General features: G+C 39.5%; 1 protein-coding gene across 5 annotated transcripts; it reads left to right on the top strand.

Moving 5' to 3' along the window:
- Window positions 1-273: 273 nt before the first annotated feature.
- Window positions 274-17,977, top strand: MTFR2 (mitochondrial fission regulator 2). 5 transcript variants are annotated; one of them, XM_027551642.1, is made up of 8 exons: window positions 274-577; window positions 1,674-1,786; window positions 9,291-9,395; window positions 9,865-9,977; window positions 11,237-11,466; window positions 12,925-13,279; window positions 15,923-16,097; window positions 17,087-17,977. In XM_027551642.1, the coding sequence occupies exons 2-8, from the start codon at window positions 1,676-1,678 to the stop codon at window positions 17,192-17,194; spliced, it is 1,197 nt and encodes a 398-aa protein (XP_027407443.1). In that variant the 5' UTR covers window positions 274-577; window positions 1,674-1,675; the 3' UTR covers window positions 17,195-17,977. The 5 variants fall into 5 exon arrangements, with proteins under 5 accessions (XP_027407443.1, XP_027407441.1, XP_027407444.1 ...); XM_027551640.1 differs by having other exon boundaries at window positions 274-645; XM_027551643.1 differs by having other exon boundaries at window positions 274-645; window positions 15,923-16,110.
- The last annotated feature ends 1,963 nt before the right edge of the window (window positions 17,978-19,940 follow it).

The following is a 19,940-nucleotide window of genomic DNA, read 5'->3' as shown; positions in this document are numbered from 1 at the left end:
CCAGGCTTCCTACGCAGGTATGTGACAGCGCTGGGGAAACCTAGAGACACGATCTGAGCATGCGTCGCCATGTTTGTGTGATCTGCCACGCCCACTCGTTGGCTCTAAGCTTCCATTGGCTGCCCCGCTGAAGACCCGCCTTCTTGAAGGAAAAGGACATTCAGTGGGTCTAAATAACCTTCCGTAACCAATCACAAGCAGCGACCTAAAGGTTTGTCCAATGACATCGGGCTTCGGTCAAGGCCCGCGGAGTTTAATTTTCGTCCGAGGACGCGGAAGTAGCGATTAGGTCTAAGCCGCAGGTTGAGTGTCGCACGGAAGGAGGGCCGAGTCTTCATCCCGGATACCCCGGCTGGGTGAGGGGCTTCAGGGCCAATTCCGGGGCCAGTGGAAGTGTCGTTTCCGCCCGTGGCAGGCAAGCCGGGACGCGAGGGCGGGCACGTGTGGACCTCTAAGCGCTCCTGGATCAGGACGAGAGCACGCCTGGCCTCGTCCTCTGCGGATTCCGCCGCGAGGTTCCTTAATGACTGCAGCTTGAAGTTCCCGTGTTTGCCGGGAGGCTGGGCTTCGGAGGAAGGTGAACCAGGCGACGGTGATCACCGAGCGGGAGAGACCCCGAGGCGGCTTGGGGCCAAAGGGAGTGACGTAAGCCGGAGCTAGTCTCGGTCTGTTATTTAGTAGTTGGGTGACTAAGTCACGTCACCTATCCGGGCTTCATAATCCTTATCTTTAGAATGAGCGAGGAGGGATGGGTGGTACTCCAATATATCAGTAAGGAAGTGTTATCATTCCTTTTGTTTGGTCAAAGTCTCTAGTCGGCCATCTGCCTGCTCTCAAGGAAGGGCTGAACTCATCCTTGCTTAGTCTCAGCCGAAGCTTTCGGAGGGAGGCGAAGCTTTCGGCTTTCGCTATTGCAACTAACTTGAAGGCTTCCTGCTAAGTTTCCAGTCTATCCTTGATTGATATTTATTAACTAAGTGGTGCGTTGGTAAAGAATCCGCCTGCTGATGCAGGAGATGTGAGTTCGATCCCTGGGTTGGGAAGATCCCCTGAAGGACTCTATGGCAACCCACTCCAGTATTCTTACCTGGGAAATTCCATGGACAGAGGAGCCTGGTGGGCTACAATCCACGGGATCTCAAAGAGTTGGACAGGACTGAACAGCTGAGCACACTAGCACTGGGTCCCTTGCTGCTGCTAAGTCACTTCAGTCATGTCTGAGTCTGTGCGACCCCATAGATGGCAGCCCACCAGGTTCTGGCGTCCCTGGGATTCTCCAGGCAAGAACACTGGAGTGGGTTGCCATTTCCTTCTCCAATGCATGAAAGTGAAAAGTAAAAGTGAAGTCGCTCAGTCATGTCTGACTCTTTGCGACCCCATAGACTGAAGCCTACCAGGCTCCTCCGTCCATGGGAGGGTCAAAAAAAAAATCCTATGAATTTTTAATGCAACTTAACTGATAAACTGAAGGTTTTTTTGTTTTGTTTTGTTTTGTTTTTTTTAACCAGCCCTTCCCCATTCTCCCATTGCTCTTTGTCTCTCCTCACCTCAAAATAATGCTGGCCAGAGAGATTAGTTTAGTTGATGGTGTAATGTGTAACAAAGGCTTTTTTGTTTGTGTGTGCAGCAGTTATTTATCAAGAGTAATGTTTTCCTATTTTTTTCCCCTTAAGGTATGAAGAAACAATGTTTCTTTGAATTTGCTTCTGTATTTGCCTCATCAATGTCATTCATATTGAGTATCTTAAGAGAAATGCTGGAATATTTTGGTGTTCCCATAAACCAGGTAAATCGTTTTTAATGGATTTGAATGGACCTGTTGTATTTGGGGTCTTATTTTGGAAATGATTTATATGTCAACATTCAAGGCAAAATTGTTACTTCTGTATAAGGTATAACAAAGGCAAGTTTGCAGTAGTGTAGCTTTGATAATTTGAGTTAAAAAAAAGGATATGATTATTAGGAACCTATTTACTTGAAGGGTCAAAAGCTGATGAAAGATCGAAACCAAGCAAAAGATAGACATGACCCTCATAGATAAAATATTTTTAAAATTCTAGTGGTTTTATTTAAGGTAATTTATTTGAACCTGAAACTAACACAACATTGTCAATCAGCTATACTCCAGTATAAAATAAAAAGTTGAAAAAAAAATGCTTGACATTTGTTATAGAATGATGAGTTTCATAGTTCAGCAAATTCAGGAGAGAGGTTGAGTTGGTGTCAGAATCATAAACAAATCAGATTTTGTCTACTTACTGAGTAGCTATGACATCTAAGATCTCAGACAATATGCACTGTTCTGTAGGTGATGCACGGTGGCAACACATCTTTCTTGTATTCGTGATTCTTAAAATATAGTGTGAGATATGAGAAATATATACATACAGCTATAAAAGTACATATAAGACAGACACAAAAATAATAGAGGGGCATACAGAAAATGGGCAAGTTATTGCTATTTGGTATGGTGAATTAGAATAGTCAAGGATAAATAAAGGATTTTGAACAAAAGTAAGTTGAAGAATGATGGAGCCATTAATAAAAAATGGACAACTCAGGATGAGGAACTACTTTCTCCTAGGGAGATAAGTTAAATGTGTTGGAATATATAAATACAAATATCTTGCTGATAATTAGATACATGGTTCTGGGTGTAGGAAAGAAAAGAGATTCAGATTTGGCGTTTTCTATATTCATTTTTTATTTGACTTTGATGATAGAGGATGTCCATAATGAAGCATTTTGAATTTCAGAATTGAGGTTAAAAATAACAAAGACCGAGGGATAGTTGAAGATTTGCTTCAGTATTCTTGCCTTGAGAACCCCATGAACAGTATGAAAAGGCAAAATGATAGGATACTAAAAGAGGAACTCCCCAGGTCGATAGGAACTCCCCAGGAACTCCCCAATATGCTACTGGAGATCAGTGGAGAAATAACTCCAGAAAGAATGAAGGGATGGAGCCAAAGCAAAAACAATACCCAGTTGTGGATGTGACTGGTGCTAGAAGCAAGGTCTGATGCTATAAAGAGCAGTATTGCATAGGAACCTGGAATGTTAGGTCCATGAATCAAAGCAAATTGGAAGTGGTCAAACAGGAGATGGCAAGAGTGAACGTTGACATTCTAGGAATCAGCGAACTAAAATGGACTGGAATGGGTGAATTTAACTCAGATGACCATTATATCTACTACTGCAGGAAGGAATCCCTTAGAAGAAATGGAGTAGCCATCATGGTCAACAAGAGTCTGAAATGCAGTACTTGGATGCAATCTCAAAAACAACAGAATGATCTCTGTTCATTTCCAAGGCAAACCATTCAATATCACAGTAATCCAAGCCTATGCCCCAACCAGTAACGCTGAAGAAGCTGAAGTTGAATGGTTCTGTGAAGACCTACAAGACCTTTTAGAACTAACACCCAAAAAAGATGTCCTTTTCATTATAGGGGACTGGAATGCAAAAGTAGGAAGTCAAGAAACACCTGGGGTAACAGGCAAATTTGGCCTTGGAATACGGAATGAAGTAGGGCAAAGGCTAATAGAGTTTTGCCAAGAGAACGTACTGGTCAGAGCAAACACTCTCTTCCAATAACACAACAGAAGACTCTACACATGGACATCACCAGATGGTCAACACCGAAATCAGATTGATTATATTCTTTGCAGCCAAAGATGGAGAAGCTCTATACAGTCAGCAAAAACAAGACTGGGAGCTGACTGTGGCTCAGATCATGAACCCTTATTGCCAAATTCAGACTTAAATTGAAGCAAGTAGGGAAAACCACTAGACCATTCAGGTATGACCTAAATCAAATCCCTTATGATTATACAGTGGAAGTGAGAAATAGATTTAAGGGCCTAGATCTGATAGATAGAGTGCCTGATGAACTATGGACAGCGGTTCATCCCTGAACGATGGACAGTGTACAGGAGACAGGGATCAAGACCGTCCCCATGGAAAAGAATGCAAAAAAGCAAAATGGCTGTCTGAGGAGGCCTTACAAATAGCTGTGAAAAGAAGAGAAGCAAAAAGCAAAGGAGAAAAGGAAAGATAAAGCATCTGAATGCAGAGTTCCAAAGAATAGCAAGGAGAGATAAGAAAGCCTTCCTCAGCAATCAGTGCAAAGGAATAGAGGAAAACAACAGAATGGGAAAGACTAGAGATCTCTTCAAGAAAATCAGAGATACCAATGGAACATTTCATGCAAAGACGGGCTTCATAAGGACAGAAATGGTATGGACCTAACAGAAGCAGAAGATATTAAGAAGAGGTGGCAAGAATACACAGAACTGTACAAAAAAGATATTCACGAGCAAGATAATCACGATGGTGTGATCACTCACCTAGAGCCAGACATCCTGGAATGTGAAGTCAAGTGGGCCTTAGGAAGCAACACTATAAACAAAGCTGGTGGAGGTGATGGAATTCCAGTTGAGCTATTTCAAATCCTGAAAGATGACGCTGTGAAAGTGCTGCACTCAATATGCCAGCAACTTTGGAAACTCAGCAGTGGCCACAGGACTGGAAAAGGTCAGTTTTCATTCCAATCCCAAAGAAAGACAATGCCAAAGAATGCTCAAACTACCACACAATTGCACTCATCTCACACACCAGTCAAGTAATGCTCAAAATTCTCGAAGCCAGGCTTCAGCAGTACATGAACGGTGAACTTCCAGATGTTCAAGCTGGTTTTAGAAAAGGCAGAGGAACCAGAGATCAAATTGCCAACATCCGCTGGATCATGGAAAAAGCAAGAGAGTTCCAGAAAAACATCTATTTCTGCTTTATTGATTATGCCAAAGCCTTTGACTGTGTGGATCACAATAAACTGTGGACAATTCTGAAAGAGGTGGGAATACCAGACCACCTGACCTGCCTATTGAGAAACCTGTATGCAGGTCAGGAAGCAACAGTTAGAACTGGACATGGAACAACAGACTGGTTCCAAATAGGAAAAGGAGTACGTTAAGGCTGTATATTGTCACCCTGCTTATTTAACTTCTATGCAGAGTACATCATGAGAAACGCTGGGCTGGAAGAAGCACAAGCTGGAATCAAGATTGCTGGGAGAAATATCAATAACCTCAGATATGCAGATGACACCACCCTTATGGCAGAGAGTGAAGAGGAACTCAAAAGCCTCTTGATGAAAGTGAAAGTGGAGAGTGAAAAAGGTTGGCTTAAAGCTCAGCATTCAGAAAACGAAGATCATGGCATCCAGTCCCATCAGTTCATGGGAAATAGATGGGGAAACAGTGGAAACAGTGTCAGACTTTATTTTTCTGGGCTCCAAAATCACTGCAGATGGTGATTGCAGCCATGAAATTAAAAGACGCTTACTCCTTGGAAGGAAAGTTATGACTAACCTAGATAGCATATTAAAAAGCAGAGACATTACTTTGTCTCAAAGGTCCATCTAGTCAAGGCTATGGGTTTTCCAGTGGTCATGTGTGGATGTGAGAGTTGGACTATAAAGAAAGCTGAGTGCCGAAGAATTGATGCTTTTGAACTGTGGTGTTGGAGAAGACTCTTGAGAGTCCCTTGGACTGCAAGGAGATCCAACCAGTCCATCCTAAAGGAAATCAGTGAGTGTTCATTGGAAGTACTGATGTTGAAGCTGAAACTCCCAATACTTTGGCCACTTGATGCGAAGAGCTGACTCATTTGAAAAGACCCTGATGCTGGGAAAGATCGAGGGCAGAAGGAGAAGGGGACGACGGAGGATGAGATAGTTGGATGGCGTCACCAACACAATGGACATGGGTTTGGGTGGACTCTAGGAGTTGGTGATGGACAGGGAGGCCTGGCGTGCTGCAATTCATGGGATCGCAAAGAGTCGGACACGACTGAGAGACGAACTGAACTGAACATATCTTTGAAACAACTTGAAAATCCCTACTTAGGAAAGTTAGTGAAGTCAGTAGGAGGGTGCCAGAGCAGAAATAGAAGAGGAGGTGAAATCATAAGAGTGGTCAAGATAGTTAGTGGCAATGAAGGAATGAGAGAGAAGGACAGAAGTTTGGCAGAATGGGAATTGCAGAGCAAGACATTCACGTTAACCAAGAGTTACGTGACTGTGTGTGACAGTAGTGGCCATCACTGTAGTGGAGCCTCTAGGCCTGTGGTTCTTAGCAAGGGTGCACCTGTGAGTGATCTGCAGAACCACAGAGATAATTATGTTAATTAAGTCGGGCATCTTTAGCATAGGCTGTGCTGATCAGTGTGAATGTCACTTTTAAATACTTGAAATGTCTAAGTTGAGATCTGTTATAGGTATAAAATATACAATGGATTTTGAAGATTTAGTCTGAAAAAAAGAATATTATAAAGATACTATTTTTAAAAAATATTGATTTCACTTTGACATAATATGCATATACAAATTAAATACATTAAGCAAATTAATTTCACTTGTCTCTTTCTACTCTTCAAATGTAGCTACTAGAAAGTTGTATCAGATCAGATCAGTCGCTCAGTCGTGTCCGACTCTTTGCAACCCATGAATCACAGCACGCCAGGCCTCCCTGTCCATCACCAACTCCTGGAGTTCACTCAGATTCACGTCCATCGAGTCAGTGATGCCATCCAGCCATCTCATCCTCTGTCGTCCCCTTCTCCTCCTGCCCCCAATCCCTCCCAGCATCAGAGTCTTTTCCAATGAGTCAACATTTCGCATGAGGTGGCCGAAGTATTGGAGTTTCAGCTTTAGCATCATTCCTTCCAAAGAAATCCCAGGGCTGATCTCCTTCAGAATGGACTGGTTGGATCTCCTTGCAGTCCAAGGGACTCTCAAGAGTCTTTTCCAACACCACAGTTCAAAACCATCAATTCTTTGGTGCTCAGCCTTCTTCACAGTCCAACTCTCACATCCATACATGACCACAGGAAAAACCATAGCCTTGACTAGATGAACCTTTGTTGGCAAAGTAATGTCTCTGCTTTTGAATATGCTATCTAGGTTGGTCATAACTTTCCTTCCAAGGAGTAAGCGTCTTTTAACTTCTGGCTGCAGTCACCATCTGCAGTGATTTTGGAGCCCCCAAAAATAAAGTCTGACACTGTTTCCACTGTTTCTCCATCTATTTCCCATGAAGTGATGGGACCGGATGCCATGATCTTCATTTTCTGAATGTTGAGCTTTAAGCCAACTTTTTCACTCTCCACTTTCACTTTCATCAAGAGGCTTTTTAGTTCTTCTTCCGTTTCTGCCATAAGGGTGGTGTCGTCTGCATATCTGAGGTGATTGATATTTCTCCCGGCAATCTTGATTCCAGCTTGTGCTTCTTCCAGCCCAGCGTTTCTCATGATGTACTCTGCATAGAAGTTAAATAAGCAGGGTGACAGTATATAGCCTTTACGTACTTCTTTTCCTATTTGGAACCAGTCTGTTGTTCCATGTCCAGTTCTAACTGTTGCTTCCTGACCTGCATACACATTTCTCAAGAGGCAGATCAGGTGTTCTGGTATTCCCATCTCTTTCAGGGTTTTCCACAGTTTATTGTGATCCACACAGTCAAAGGCTTTGGCATAGTCAATAAAGCAGAAATAGATGTTTTTCTGGAACTCTCTTGCTTTTTCCATGATCCAGCGGATGTTGGCAATTTGATCTCTGGTTCCTCTGCCTTTTCTAAAACCAGCTTGAACATCAGGAAGTTCACGGTTCACATATTGCTGAAGCCTGGCTTGGAGAATTTTGAGCATTACTTTACTAGCATGTGAGATGAGTGCAATTGTGTGGTAGTTTGAGCATTCCTTGGCATTGCCTTTCTTTGGGATTGGAATGAAAACTGACCTTTTCCAGTCCTTGGCCACTGCTGAGTTTTCCAAATTTGCTGGCATATTGAGTGCAGCACTTTCATAGCATCATCTTTCAGGATTTGGAATAGCTCAACTGGAATTCCATCACCTCCACTAGCTTTGTTTGTAGTGATGCTTTCTAAGGCCCACTTGACTTCACATTCCAGGATGTCTGGCTCTAGGTCAGTGATCACACCATTGTGATTATCTGGGTCGTGAAGATCTTTTTTGTACAGTTCTTCTGTGTATTCTTGCCACCTCTTCTTAATATCTTCTGCTTCCGTTAGGTCCATACCATTTCTGTCCTTTATCAAGCCCATCTTTGCATGAAATGTTCCTTTGGTATCTCTGATTTTCTTGAAGAGATCTCTAGTCTTTCCCATTCTGTTGTTTTCCTCTATTTCTTTGCATTGATTGCTGAAGAAGGCTTTCTTATCTCTTCTTGCTATTTTTGGAACTCTGCATTCAGATGTTTATATCTTTCCTTTTCTCCTTTGCTTTTCACTTCTCTTCTTTTCACAGCTATTTGTAAGGCCTCCTCAGACAGCCATTTTGCTTTTTTGCATTTCTTTTCCATGTTTTGGATATTATCCAGTTGTTGGTTGCAAATGTTTTCCTCCACTCTGTAGGTTGTCTTTTTGTTTTGTTTATGATTTTCATGTGGTGCAAAAGCTTCTGAGTTTGATTAGATCCCATTTGTTTGTTTTTGCTTTTATTTCTTTTGCCTTAGGAGACCAATCTGAGAAAATATTGCTAGAATTTATGTCTGAGAGTGTTTTGCCTATGTTCTGTTCTAAGAGTTTTATGGTATCATATCTTATGTTTAGGTCTTTAAATCATTTTGAGTTTATTGTTATGCATGTTGTAAGGGAGTGTTCTAATTTCACTGATTTGCATGTAGCTGTGCATCTTTCCAACACCACTTACTGAAGAGACTGTCTTTTCTCCATTGTATATTCTTGCTTCCCATATCATAGATTAATTGATCGTGCATGGGTGGGTTTATTTCTGGTCTCTCTGTTCTGTTATTTTGATCTACATGTCTGTTTTTGTGCCAATACCACAATAAGTAAAGCATTCTTAAATTGTTTAGGCCATGATTCATTTATTCACCTCTTTAAAGGAAATTACATGAGTATACTTTGTATTACTTCATTGCTTGAGAAATTGACATTGTCAATTTTTAATAAAGTTCCCCAGGGTATTTGGTCATTATCAGAAATAAAAAGAAATGAATTTGTGGTGCTTTCTCAAAAGATCTTCCTGCAATATGCTTATGTTAACTGCCTCCCTCAGCTGCACTCCCCTGTACCCCTCGTTTTTAAAAAATACATGTGAATAGTTTGATTCTTTGAAGAAAATAAAAGCATGCTATTCTATATTTTTTAAAAAATGCTATTCTATCTTTAACATTTGTTCTTTTCATAAACAATATAAACATGCTCAATACAGTACTACTTTTTAAATAATGATTTATGTTTAAATAGATTTTACACATTTGGGAAAATAAAGACTATGGATCAGCTCGGAGTATTGTTCGTATCATTGGGAAACTTCTTCCTTTAGAACCTTGTCCCAGGCCTAATTTTGAGGTAAGTCAGTCAACATGTATTATTTAAGTACCATGTATAAAAATTTCTATAGGGAAATAGGGACATAGACTGGAATAGAAGAAGAAATGTTTCCTGCAAACCAAACACCTGTAGCTTATCTTGGAAACAAGTAATTTCATTTGTGTTTTTGTCTTTATTACTTTATTACTTTAATTATATCCAAAGATTGCCAGATGTGAAGAAACCCCTGAGTCGTTTCTTTGATTCTTTTAGTCAGTGTTTTATGTTGGATGGCATTCCTAGGGGAGAGAATAGTGCCATATGCATAGACTTGAGAACTGTGTTTTCCTGAGTCCTTTTTCTTGCTAACAGGTGTATGTTTTTCTCTTGCATATCCTTTCTCCTTTCACACTTGTGGATTTTTAACTTGTGTAAGCAGTTTCTACAGGCATGTGTCTCCCCCTGACTGCCCGCAGAGCTCTGACTTTCTTTCCCCTTTTCCCTTTAGCTGGTTCCGCTCTTGAACTCTGTGGACCCGGCTAACTGTGGCTCTGTAGTTCCGTCTTTTGCTGACGTTTGGTGTGTGGCAAATGATGAAGAAGCCAGTTATCTCAGATTTCGGTAATTTTTCTACATATCTTGGAAAAGTGGGGTGTGGGCTACAATCTGAATTCTTGCCTGTGTTGAAGTGTGTTCAGACTAAGTGAGCCTTTTCATTTATTTTGTCTAGCTCTATAGTACACTGAGTCCTACTAATGTCTTCATGATAAGGATGACTGGTGTTTTTTCTCATTTTTGGCTTGTTTTTCTTAACGCACATTTAAACCCAACCCAGGCCTGCAAAGGAATGATATTAAAAGGATTTGAAGATTACCACGTTCATTTTTAGGAGAAAGCTCTTTCCTGTATACTAAATACTGAATCTATTTTTCTTTTTTTTAATTATTTATTTCTGGCTGCTCCAGGCCTTTGTTGCTTTATGTGGGCTTTCTCTAGTTGTGGAGAGTGGGGCCTACTCAAGTTGTAGTGCAGGGGCTTCTAACTGTGGTAGCCTCTTGCTGCAGAGCGTGGGCTCGGTAAATTGCGTCTTGTGGGCTCTAGAGCACAGGCTCTGTAGTTGTGGTGCACAGTCTTATTTGCCCCTCGGCAAGGGGAGTCTTCCTGACAGGGATCAAACTTGTGTTCCCTGCATTGGCAGGCAAATTCTTAACCACTGGACCACCAGGATGTCCAATACTAGATCTATTTTGTTTTATATATTTAACCAAAATTTATACAGTGTTTACTGTGTACCAGGCAATGATGTTAAATATATTTCATCATTTGGATGTTTTACTGCTTGGGAATACTAACTTAGGAGTTAGTATATTCAGATACAGGCTGTAAGTACAATAAAGGTCAGTTATTCAAAATTTCTGCTTAAATTTATTCTATGTAAAGCTGGTTTATAAATTTTCAAAAAATTAGAGTACTTACCCCAGTATAACATGGAATCCTTTCAAGCCTTATATTCCAAATATGTAGAATTTCTAAGTAGATTAACTTTATTTCTAAATAAATCCATTTGTACGGTTTGACATTAATAGAACAGTTATAGGATAATTATTTTTGGTTTACAGTTTGAAAGCCAGATGCATCCCTTTCTTCACTGATCACTTCTGGTCACCTGCTAAAGGCAGCGTTCTGTTCTGGGGATTGAGGATACAAAGTTGTGTAAGATACTGCTTGTCCTCAGTGAGTCTACAGACAGTTGTAGAGTAAAGAGAGCTATTCTGATTTTGTTTTGGTGTTTTTGTTCTTTGACTGAAAGAAATTATTTCTCTTAGAAAATTTTCCCTCCCCCATCTCTCTATCCATTTTTTCCTTCATTCCACCCATAGTACATGGAAAAATGAAGAAGAGGAGAAAATTGCATCTTTTCATCCTTTGCAACTATTTGAAGGTCCATTGACACCTGCTGTAAGGCGTAACAAACCAAGAAAAAATGATTGGCCTGAAAGTGAAACTGCAATTAAAAAGATAGCTGCCCTTGAAGATGAGCTAGCTTTTCTTCGCTCTCAGATTGCTGCAATTGTGGGACGGCAAGAACTGGGAAACAGTACAAAAGCTGGTAAGTAACACTGGGTTTTTGTTTTGGTTGGATGATACTTCTCTAGTATTTTAAGTCAGTGCAGTTCTAAGTAAGAAAAGAATGTTTGCTGCTAATGTATCTTCTGAATGACATGGAATGTGAAAGGATGTTGTGTGTGTGTGTGTGTGTGTGTGTGTATAACTGCTGATGTTTGTTAAGAATAAATTAAGATGCATTTGTAGTGACCAGAATGGCTTTGGTTTAAAGAAGAGCTAGCTATGCTGCCAAAGGTTGTAGTTTTATATTCAAAAGCCTATTTTCTAAGTACAGTTGTCCCTCAGCATTTTGGTTCTAGGACCCCTGTGGCTACCAAAATCCAAGGATACTTACGTCCCTTAAATAAGATGGCATATTTGTATATAATCTGTCACATCCTCCATCTTTCTGTATACTTTAAATCATTTCTCATTACTTATAATATCTAATAAAATGCAAATTATTGTAAATACAATAGAATTGCTATGTAAACTGTTGTTAGGGTGTGGAAGATCAAGTTTGGCTTTTTGAAACTATCCTGGAATTTAAAAAAAAAATATTTTCAATCAGCAGTTTTTTGAATCTGCAGATGTAGAGGATATGGGTGAGGATATGGATACAGTCTTTCTAAGTCTTTAGAAAAGCATTGGAAATTTAAGCAGAAGGATGCATTAATTTGAGAGAAGAGTATAGGTTTGAGGTTCATATATTTGTCGTTTGAAGTTATGGCTGCTATACTTCCATCAAATCTAGGTGAATACTGTTTTCTAGATAATTCTCTCTAAAATTTTTAGAGATGTGACTTGCTTTAAATAAAATATACATACACTGTATCTATATGTATGTAGAAACACCTATATAAACACATATATGTTTGTTTATAACCCATACTTTTATAGTATTATATATTTATAATTTATATGAAATATTATATAGAATATGTTACTATAGAATAAAAAATGAGATTATATATACACTTTTTAAAAAGTAGTCATGTTACATATGATTTTAGGAGCAAATCTGTTGTGAAAAATTTAAGTATTTGGTACCCATCTTAGGCTCTTGCCTAGAAAATATGTGTCTGGGTGTTTCTACAGTGTCCTTATAGAGTGAATATATCAGTTCGTGTGTTTCTAGCCACAAGCTGTTGATTGTGTTTTAGCTTTTGTAAACTGAGGATGAAATTTAGATTGTAACTGAAAACATTTTTTATTTTCTCTTTGAAATGCATTCTCTCCCTTCCCCCTACACAGAGAATCCTAATTGGATTAAAAAGAAATTTACTACTTGCTTGACTCTTCCAAAAATTGCTAAGCAGATAAGGTTGATTCTCCTTCTTGGCCACTGTGTCATTGTTATGATAGCATTACAGAAATTGTTCCTATTTTGATTCTAATTAGTGTTACATGTCATGTCGGAGACAGTTTTGTGTGATTTTTCAACAGACTAAATTTTCTCTAGGTTTCCTGGACTTGAATGGCAGGCCTAGTGGTTTTGGACAAAAGCCATCATCAGGGGCTACTCAACTCAATGTCAAACAAGATTCGTTTTCAAGTTCAGTGCGTCCCTCTTCTCCTCCTCCACCATCGCCTCCTCAGATTTCTTCTGTACAGCCTCCATGTTCTCCTCTCATGAAAATAGCATCTAATAGTATTTGTGCATCAGATAATTCAACAACTGAAGTGAAACAACAGCACCCAGATGCTGGGAAGACCAATTATAGTCATCACTCAAAAAACCAGAAAAATGAAGCTGTTCCAAACATGTTGGATGTTCTAAAGGATATGAATAAGGTTAAACTACGTGCTATTGAAAGGTATGTTGTCATAATTTGCAAAATGAACCAAAATTTTATCAGTGGTGTTTAAAGAAATTATTTTATCAAAGTAAACATATATAAGTCTTCTCTTTGATTCTTCTTCACCCCAAACACGGCTCCTAGAGAGAATCATTTTCAAATTTTTGTGACTCTTCTAGTGTCTTATCTTCATATTTTTGAAACATTGTACTTTTGCTATTTTTTGATATTTTAGTTATATTTACTGGAATTGTTAAAAATCTGAAATACATTCTCTTAGACATTCTACCTCCTAACACACATGCACACATACACTTCTTATTACATCTTCCAATATGGTTAAGTCACAGTCTTAAATACATGTTCAGAATTTATATCCTTATTATAATAATAAACATTCACAGGAAAGCTATTTCATATACTACAATTACATTTTATTTGTTAACTAATTTTATTTTTTATTGCAGTTAAATATTGCCTCTTTGAATTCCCCTCAACCCCTGGAAATCCCCTCTTGGAGCCTTCTGCCCTTCGCTAATCTTACTTGTTGCTCTCAACCTGCTACATTGTTATCCTAAGGATTTCCTTTGTCATCATAGGCATTCTGTTTGCCCAGTGTTGCATCGCCCACTTCCTGGGTGTTCCCTCTTCTGTAGCTTCCTGAGGAATGCATAAAAGCTAAATTATTTTAAGACCTTACATATCTGAAACTTTTTTTTTTAATTCTTATACTTACTTGCTAGTTTGGCTGGATATATAATTAGCAGAAAATCATTTTTCCTCAGAATTTTGAAGACATTATTTCGTTGGTTTCTAGCTTTCAGTGTTCCTGTTGCAAGGTTAATGTCATTTTAATTCCTGATACTGTGTATGAAACTTGTTTCCCTTATTCTTGAAACATTTGAGATCTTCTTTTTGATCCTAATCTTCTCAAAATTCATGATGATGAGCCCTGGAGTGTTCTTTTAAAATTTCTCATACTGATCACTTACGGACTCAATCAGTTGTCCTTTATTTTTGAAAATTTCTTGTAATATTTTTCTGATACGTCTCCTATTTTTTCCCTCCGTTCTTGAAGCTCCTATTAGAAGTTCGAATGCCAGAATTATTTGTCTTATCTTCATATCTTTCCTCTACTGATTTCTTTCTATTTTTTATTGTACTTTTAAAGAAAGTCCTTTTCAATTCTTCTATGTGTTTTTCCTGTTATCATTTTTTGAGGGGGGAGGCCACACTCAAATCTATGTACCCTCAATGGTCCCCACTGCCACCTTTCATTGTAAGCCACCATTTTATATAATTTCGACTTTGGCAGTGACCTCTTAACTGGTCACTCTCTTTTCATTCTTGCCTCCTTGTCTGTTCTCCATATGTGAATAATAACCAGAGTGATCTTTAACAATTGAAGTCAGATCATGCCATTCGCCTGCTGAAAATCCTTTGGTGGTTTTCACTGTGCTTAGAATGAAATCTTGACACCTTGCTGTGGCCTGGATTCAGCCCTCGTGTCTCTGACGTCCCATCCCACTTCCCATCTTACTTCACTGCACTCCAGTTGTACCTGTTTTCCCTTTCTGACAGATGCCAGCCTCCTTTCTGATGCATCCGTTGGATGTTTACAATAAAACTGACTGCTTGTCATTTCCTTAAGAAGAATGGCAAATCCTTTAAGAGACTTATCCTCATCATCTCATCAAAAGCGCTTTATCCTAGCTACTATCACATTTCCCTCTTTTATTTATTTATTTTGTATTTAAAAAAATACTTAATTTGGCTGTGCTGAGTCTTAGTTGCAGCATGCGAACTCTTAGTTGTGGCAGTGGGATCTAGTTCCCTGACTGGGGCTCAAACCTGGGGCCCCTGCATTGGGAGCGGGGAGTCTCAGCTACTGGGCCACCAGGGAAGTCCCTCCCGCTTTTATTTTAGTCACAGCACTAACTGCTGCCCCAGATGTTCTTGCTTACTTGTTCACTGATGAACTCCTGCCCCTAGAGTGTTCCACCGGAGCAGGGTTACCTCTCTACCCCCAAAGTGTAAAAATGGAGCCTGGCGAAAGAGTCAGCATTCAGACTGAGTGAGTGAACAAAGAGCCTGATGTTTTTCTCTTCATGAACTCCATAGTCCTTTTAAAAGTTATTAAATATTTAAACTTTTCTACCCACTGGAGAATTAGAAAATAAAAAAACAAAGATGATATTTGATAAATCCCAGGTTATAATGGATTGTGGTAGAGCCCCATATGGTTTCTCAGCTGTCTGATTCCTAATCCATTGCACCCTTATATTTGTTATCCTAAGGCAAAACATTCCAATCTTTTGAAGACGAAGTAGATTATATTATGCTTCTATTTCTGCTATATAATGCTTAGATTTTTGCTGTGCTTGTCAAGGCTTATGTGCTCAGTTGCTTCAGTTGTGTCCAACTGTTTGTGACCCCATGGACTGGGACCTGCTGGCCTCCTCTGTCCACAAGATTCTCCAGAATTCAATCGGAGTAGGTTGCCAGGCCCTCCCCAGGGAATCTTCCTGACCCAGGGATCGAACCTGTGTCTCTTACATCTCCTGCACAAGCAAGCGGGTTCTTTACCACTAGTGCCACCTGGGAAGCTCTTCAATAAGGAACTTAATACACAAAGTTTTAAGTTATTCCATTTTTTTAAAGGTCCCCTGGAGGCAGACCCATTCATAAAAGGAAAAGAGAAGACTCACCTTGGGATCCAGTGTCTCTAATATCCCATGCACTTAAGCAGAAATTTGCATTCCAAGAAGAAGATTCCTTTGAGAAAGAAGATAATTGTTGGGAGTCTTCTCCATTTTCTAGTCCAGAAACTTCAAGGGTACGCTTATAATGTAAGGTTAAATTTTCAGTTTTTCTCATGCATATTGTTCATGATGTATCTTTACCTTCAAATTCTCTTGAAGTAATTATGTGGACTGGGCCATAAAATTGTTTGTTGATACTGTGTGCTGCTAATGTTCTGGTTTTTGTACTGACTTTCACTTACATGCTCATTTTAGCTTTTAGCGTACTATGGCATTTTTTGAGATAAAACATTTGATTTGAAAAATACTTGTACATAAGTTTCTAATGGTTTCTCCTGAACACATGCTAACTTGACATTGCTGTCTGTCACTGTCGCCGCCCAGTATGAACCGGGCATCTGTAACTTTGAGAGGAGCAGAGAGGAGTGATGTAATAGATTCAACCTAACCATATTTAAATGGGAATACTCCCAGTATTTTTCCTCGTCACATGTAAAGACTGGATTATTTAGATAAATAGAATATTTATAATTGTGCTTAACAAAGCAAATGAGCTTATAATTATCTTTGATGACCTTGCTCCCTGGACACTTAAAAAAATTCACAGTATATTTCAACTCTTAACCCTGAAGATTGCTCCTTATTTGAAGCCTCTTTGCTTTACTTCAGATATAATCCTAATTTGGGGGCTGGTTTCCCATCTCATAGTTTAGTTGAGAATTAAAGAAGATTAAGCCATGGGAACAAGGGGAGAGAGAAAGAGGGACAGAGTCTAAAGTCCGATGGGTGGCACTGGAGTGGCTAAGGAGGAGGGGTGGAGGCTAAAAAGCAGATGACAACTTGCAGAGCAAAGCAGAGCAGAGGAGAATTGTTCTACTCTGTCAGTTCCGGCAGAACTGAGGTCTCACTTTCTGTGACCCCAGCCCTGAGCACCCTGCCTGACACATAGCCCGCTCTCAAACAACTACTTACTATTGAATGAATTAAGCCTCATCGCGTCATTTGGTATGCTATTCTGTTTTTTTACATCAGAATAATGTATTAAACATTTGCTTTATTTCAGTTTGGACACCGTATCTTAAGTCAGAAGTATGTTGAACTAAAAGAAGAACCAACAAACCCAGCAGGTGTAGACCAAGCCATGAGCAACAGGGGCTGTGTCTACACCTAGAAGGCAGGACTGCAGAAGTGTACCTACACGCCTCCCCTGCATGTGAAAGGATCGCGTCTCCTGTTAATGAATTTAAATGTAGTCCATATGCTGGGGTATGTTAGTGCAGACGTCTGAAGGATCTTGACCTATGTCTGGTTTTATAAGATCCAAGAGTTAACAGGCTACTGATGATAGTCAGGTGTATGGATCTTTTTCATTTTTTCCCCACATATGTTAAGTTTATTAAAGCTGAATAAATACTTTGATTGATTTTCCTAAGAGCTAAATAGTAAAGGATTTAACGTTTCTCATTTGAGAATGGTAAGATCTCATTATAAGGTAACGGAAACCATTTAGTGGATTAAGAAAGCAGTGTAAACTAAGTCTGTATTGTACTGCACAGCCAATGATAGTACATTTGAGTTTTTAAAAAAGATTTCTTAAATCAGTTATGACTTGCTTATTTAAGCATCTTTGGCTCTTTTAAAGATTGGTAGTGATATGGTTTACCTGGCCTCCAGCAACTTGGAGATTTTCAAAAAATATAAAATTATAATTTTTTCACCAAGAGAGTCATACTTTGAATCATAGATTGAACCCCCTAAAAAACTTGAGGTGATAAAGAATTATTCTTAGAAGCTGATTTTGACTGTTAAATGCTTGATTGTAGAAGTATTTAAAGAATCTTCTTGATAAGTTTTGCCCTCACTTGCTATGTAAATATGTACACCTGTCATTTTATTTCCTTTGTTCTTTATTATGCTCTGTTCCTTTGTAAATAAACACACCTTTTTGAACTTGTTTGTGTTTTATAGCACTTTAAATTCATGTTTTCTTCTCACTACATTTAGAAACTCTAAACTTTTGGGGGGAAAGAGTTGTGTACTTAGTTTCTTGGTCAGTACGAAGAAACACAAGTTTGGAATAGGTGTTTTTTTCCTCTGCCATTACAGTAATGTGTGTAGGAATTTCCATGTTTCCCTAGAAATGGAGCTTAGGTTCCATTTGGATGGACTCAGCACCCACCCATTTTGGAAGCTCTCTCCTTTTGAAAAAGCCCAGTTTGCTTACCGTTTTCATGTTATGGTGATCAAGAGTTGGCTGCCTGGTTATCTCCATTTCCGACCCCTTTCACCCGACACCTTCCAGTTAGGCCTGGCTATGCCACATTCATCTTATGACCACAAGGAATAGGCTTTGAGTCACAGAAATGTGAACCCTGACATCACCGAGCTGTTGAACTAACACCAGCAAAAGCCATCTCCAGACTTCTTATTACATGAGAAAGATTAAAAAATATGCTGAGTGGGTTTTCTGTTATTTGCAGCCAAAAGCATTCGTAGTGATACAGCAAGTACACCAGTGTGCTTTCATACCTGCCTGTTATTCCCTCTCTGTAGTCTTCTGACACTTCTCAGGAGTTTGTTCATGCTGTTGTCCCCGCCCCTCCTAGACATTGTCCCCATTCTGCCTCTTCTCATCTTGTACTTGGAATTAGAGTCCCTCTTCCTCTGAAATAACTAGTTTTTATCCCGTAGGGCAGTTTTGCATTGTGGGAACATTTTGAAGATACTATTTTCTGCCAAGTGAGATCTATTTCCTAAGAAATCTCAAGTTGGTTTTTTGGGGGAGGGAGGCTTTTCTTTTCTACTTCAGAATGAATTTTCTGCTTGCCCAAAGCACATGTCAGCACTAGGATGCATCAGAATTGAATTGACCTTGGGCTCACCTCTATTAGCTTCCCTGGTGGCTCAGACTTGCCTGCAATACAGGAGATCCAGATTTGATCCCTGTGTCTGGAAGATCCCTTGGAGAAGGGAATGGCAACCCACTCCAGTGCTCTTGCCTGGAAAATTCCATGGACAGAGGAGCCTGGTGGGCTACACCATGGGGTTGGAAAGAGTTGGACCAAGTGACTAACACCTATATTTAGAAGGGTGACTTCCAATGTCCTGGAGAACACAAGACCATGCCGTGAAATTCCCCTTTGGGAGGCCTTTTGAGTGGCCTACACTTGGGCTCCTTGTGACTTAATGTTGACTGTAGAGTTTGTGAGGGTTTAGGTTTTCATCATGAATCTATACGTAAATTAATACCTAAGTGTTGTTTATAACATTTTAAACTTGTCTAAACATATTGTGAATGTGGAAACTTTATCTTCTTGCAAGTTATATAAACAACAGCTTATTTTCCTGACTAAGACATGAATCCTCCCACTTGGTCTTGAAGAGTCCCTCCTCTCCCCTTTTCCTCATATGCCTTTAAACTAAGTTGTATTCTCTCTCTTGATTGGCTGGAAGTTAATCCCTATAGAAGAATTAAGGCATTTGACAAATCATTTGACAAGGCATTCTAATACCATTTTATATTTGGGGAAAATATATTGGTTTTATAATACAGATTGCAGAAAGTTAATGCTGTTCAAAATTTTGACTGGTTGAGACATGCAGATGATAGCAGAGATTGTCAAGGCAGAGAGAGGAGATGGGACTTCCTAGGAGGATACATCAGTAACTGGAGGAGGCACTACTGGAGTTGCAAATGGTGGTTTGGGACTGTTATGGGTAGGGGTTACCAAAACCCTTGCTTTTACAATGAGAATGCATTTGTGCTTTAATTATGAAATTTATATAAAAATTTGGTTGGGAGACAAGCCAATCATGCAAGTATGAGATTTTTATATCAAAAGAGGGCTATTGGGGGACTTTGCTGGTGGTCCAGTGGTTAAGAATCTGCTTTGCAGTGCAGGAGACGTGGGTTTGAT

The sequence above is a fragment of the Bos indicus x Bos taurus genome, chromosome 9 (assembly GCF_003369695.1).
Source record: "Bos indicus x Bos taurus breed Angus x Brahman F1 hybrid chromosome 9, Bos_hybrid_MaternalHap_v2.0, whole genome shotgun sequence".
Taxonomy (NCBI): Eukaryota; Metazoa; Chordata; class Mammalia; order Artiodactyla; family Bovidae; genus Bos; species Bos indicus x Bos taurus.
Note: the sequence above shows the minus strand (reverse complement) of the source record. Positions and strands in the feature narration are given on the sequence as shown.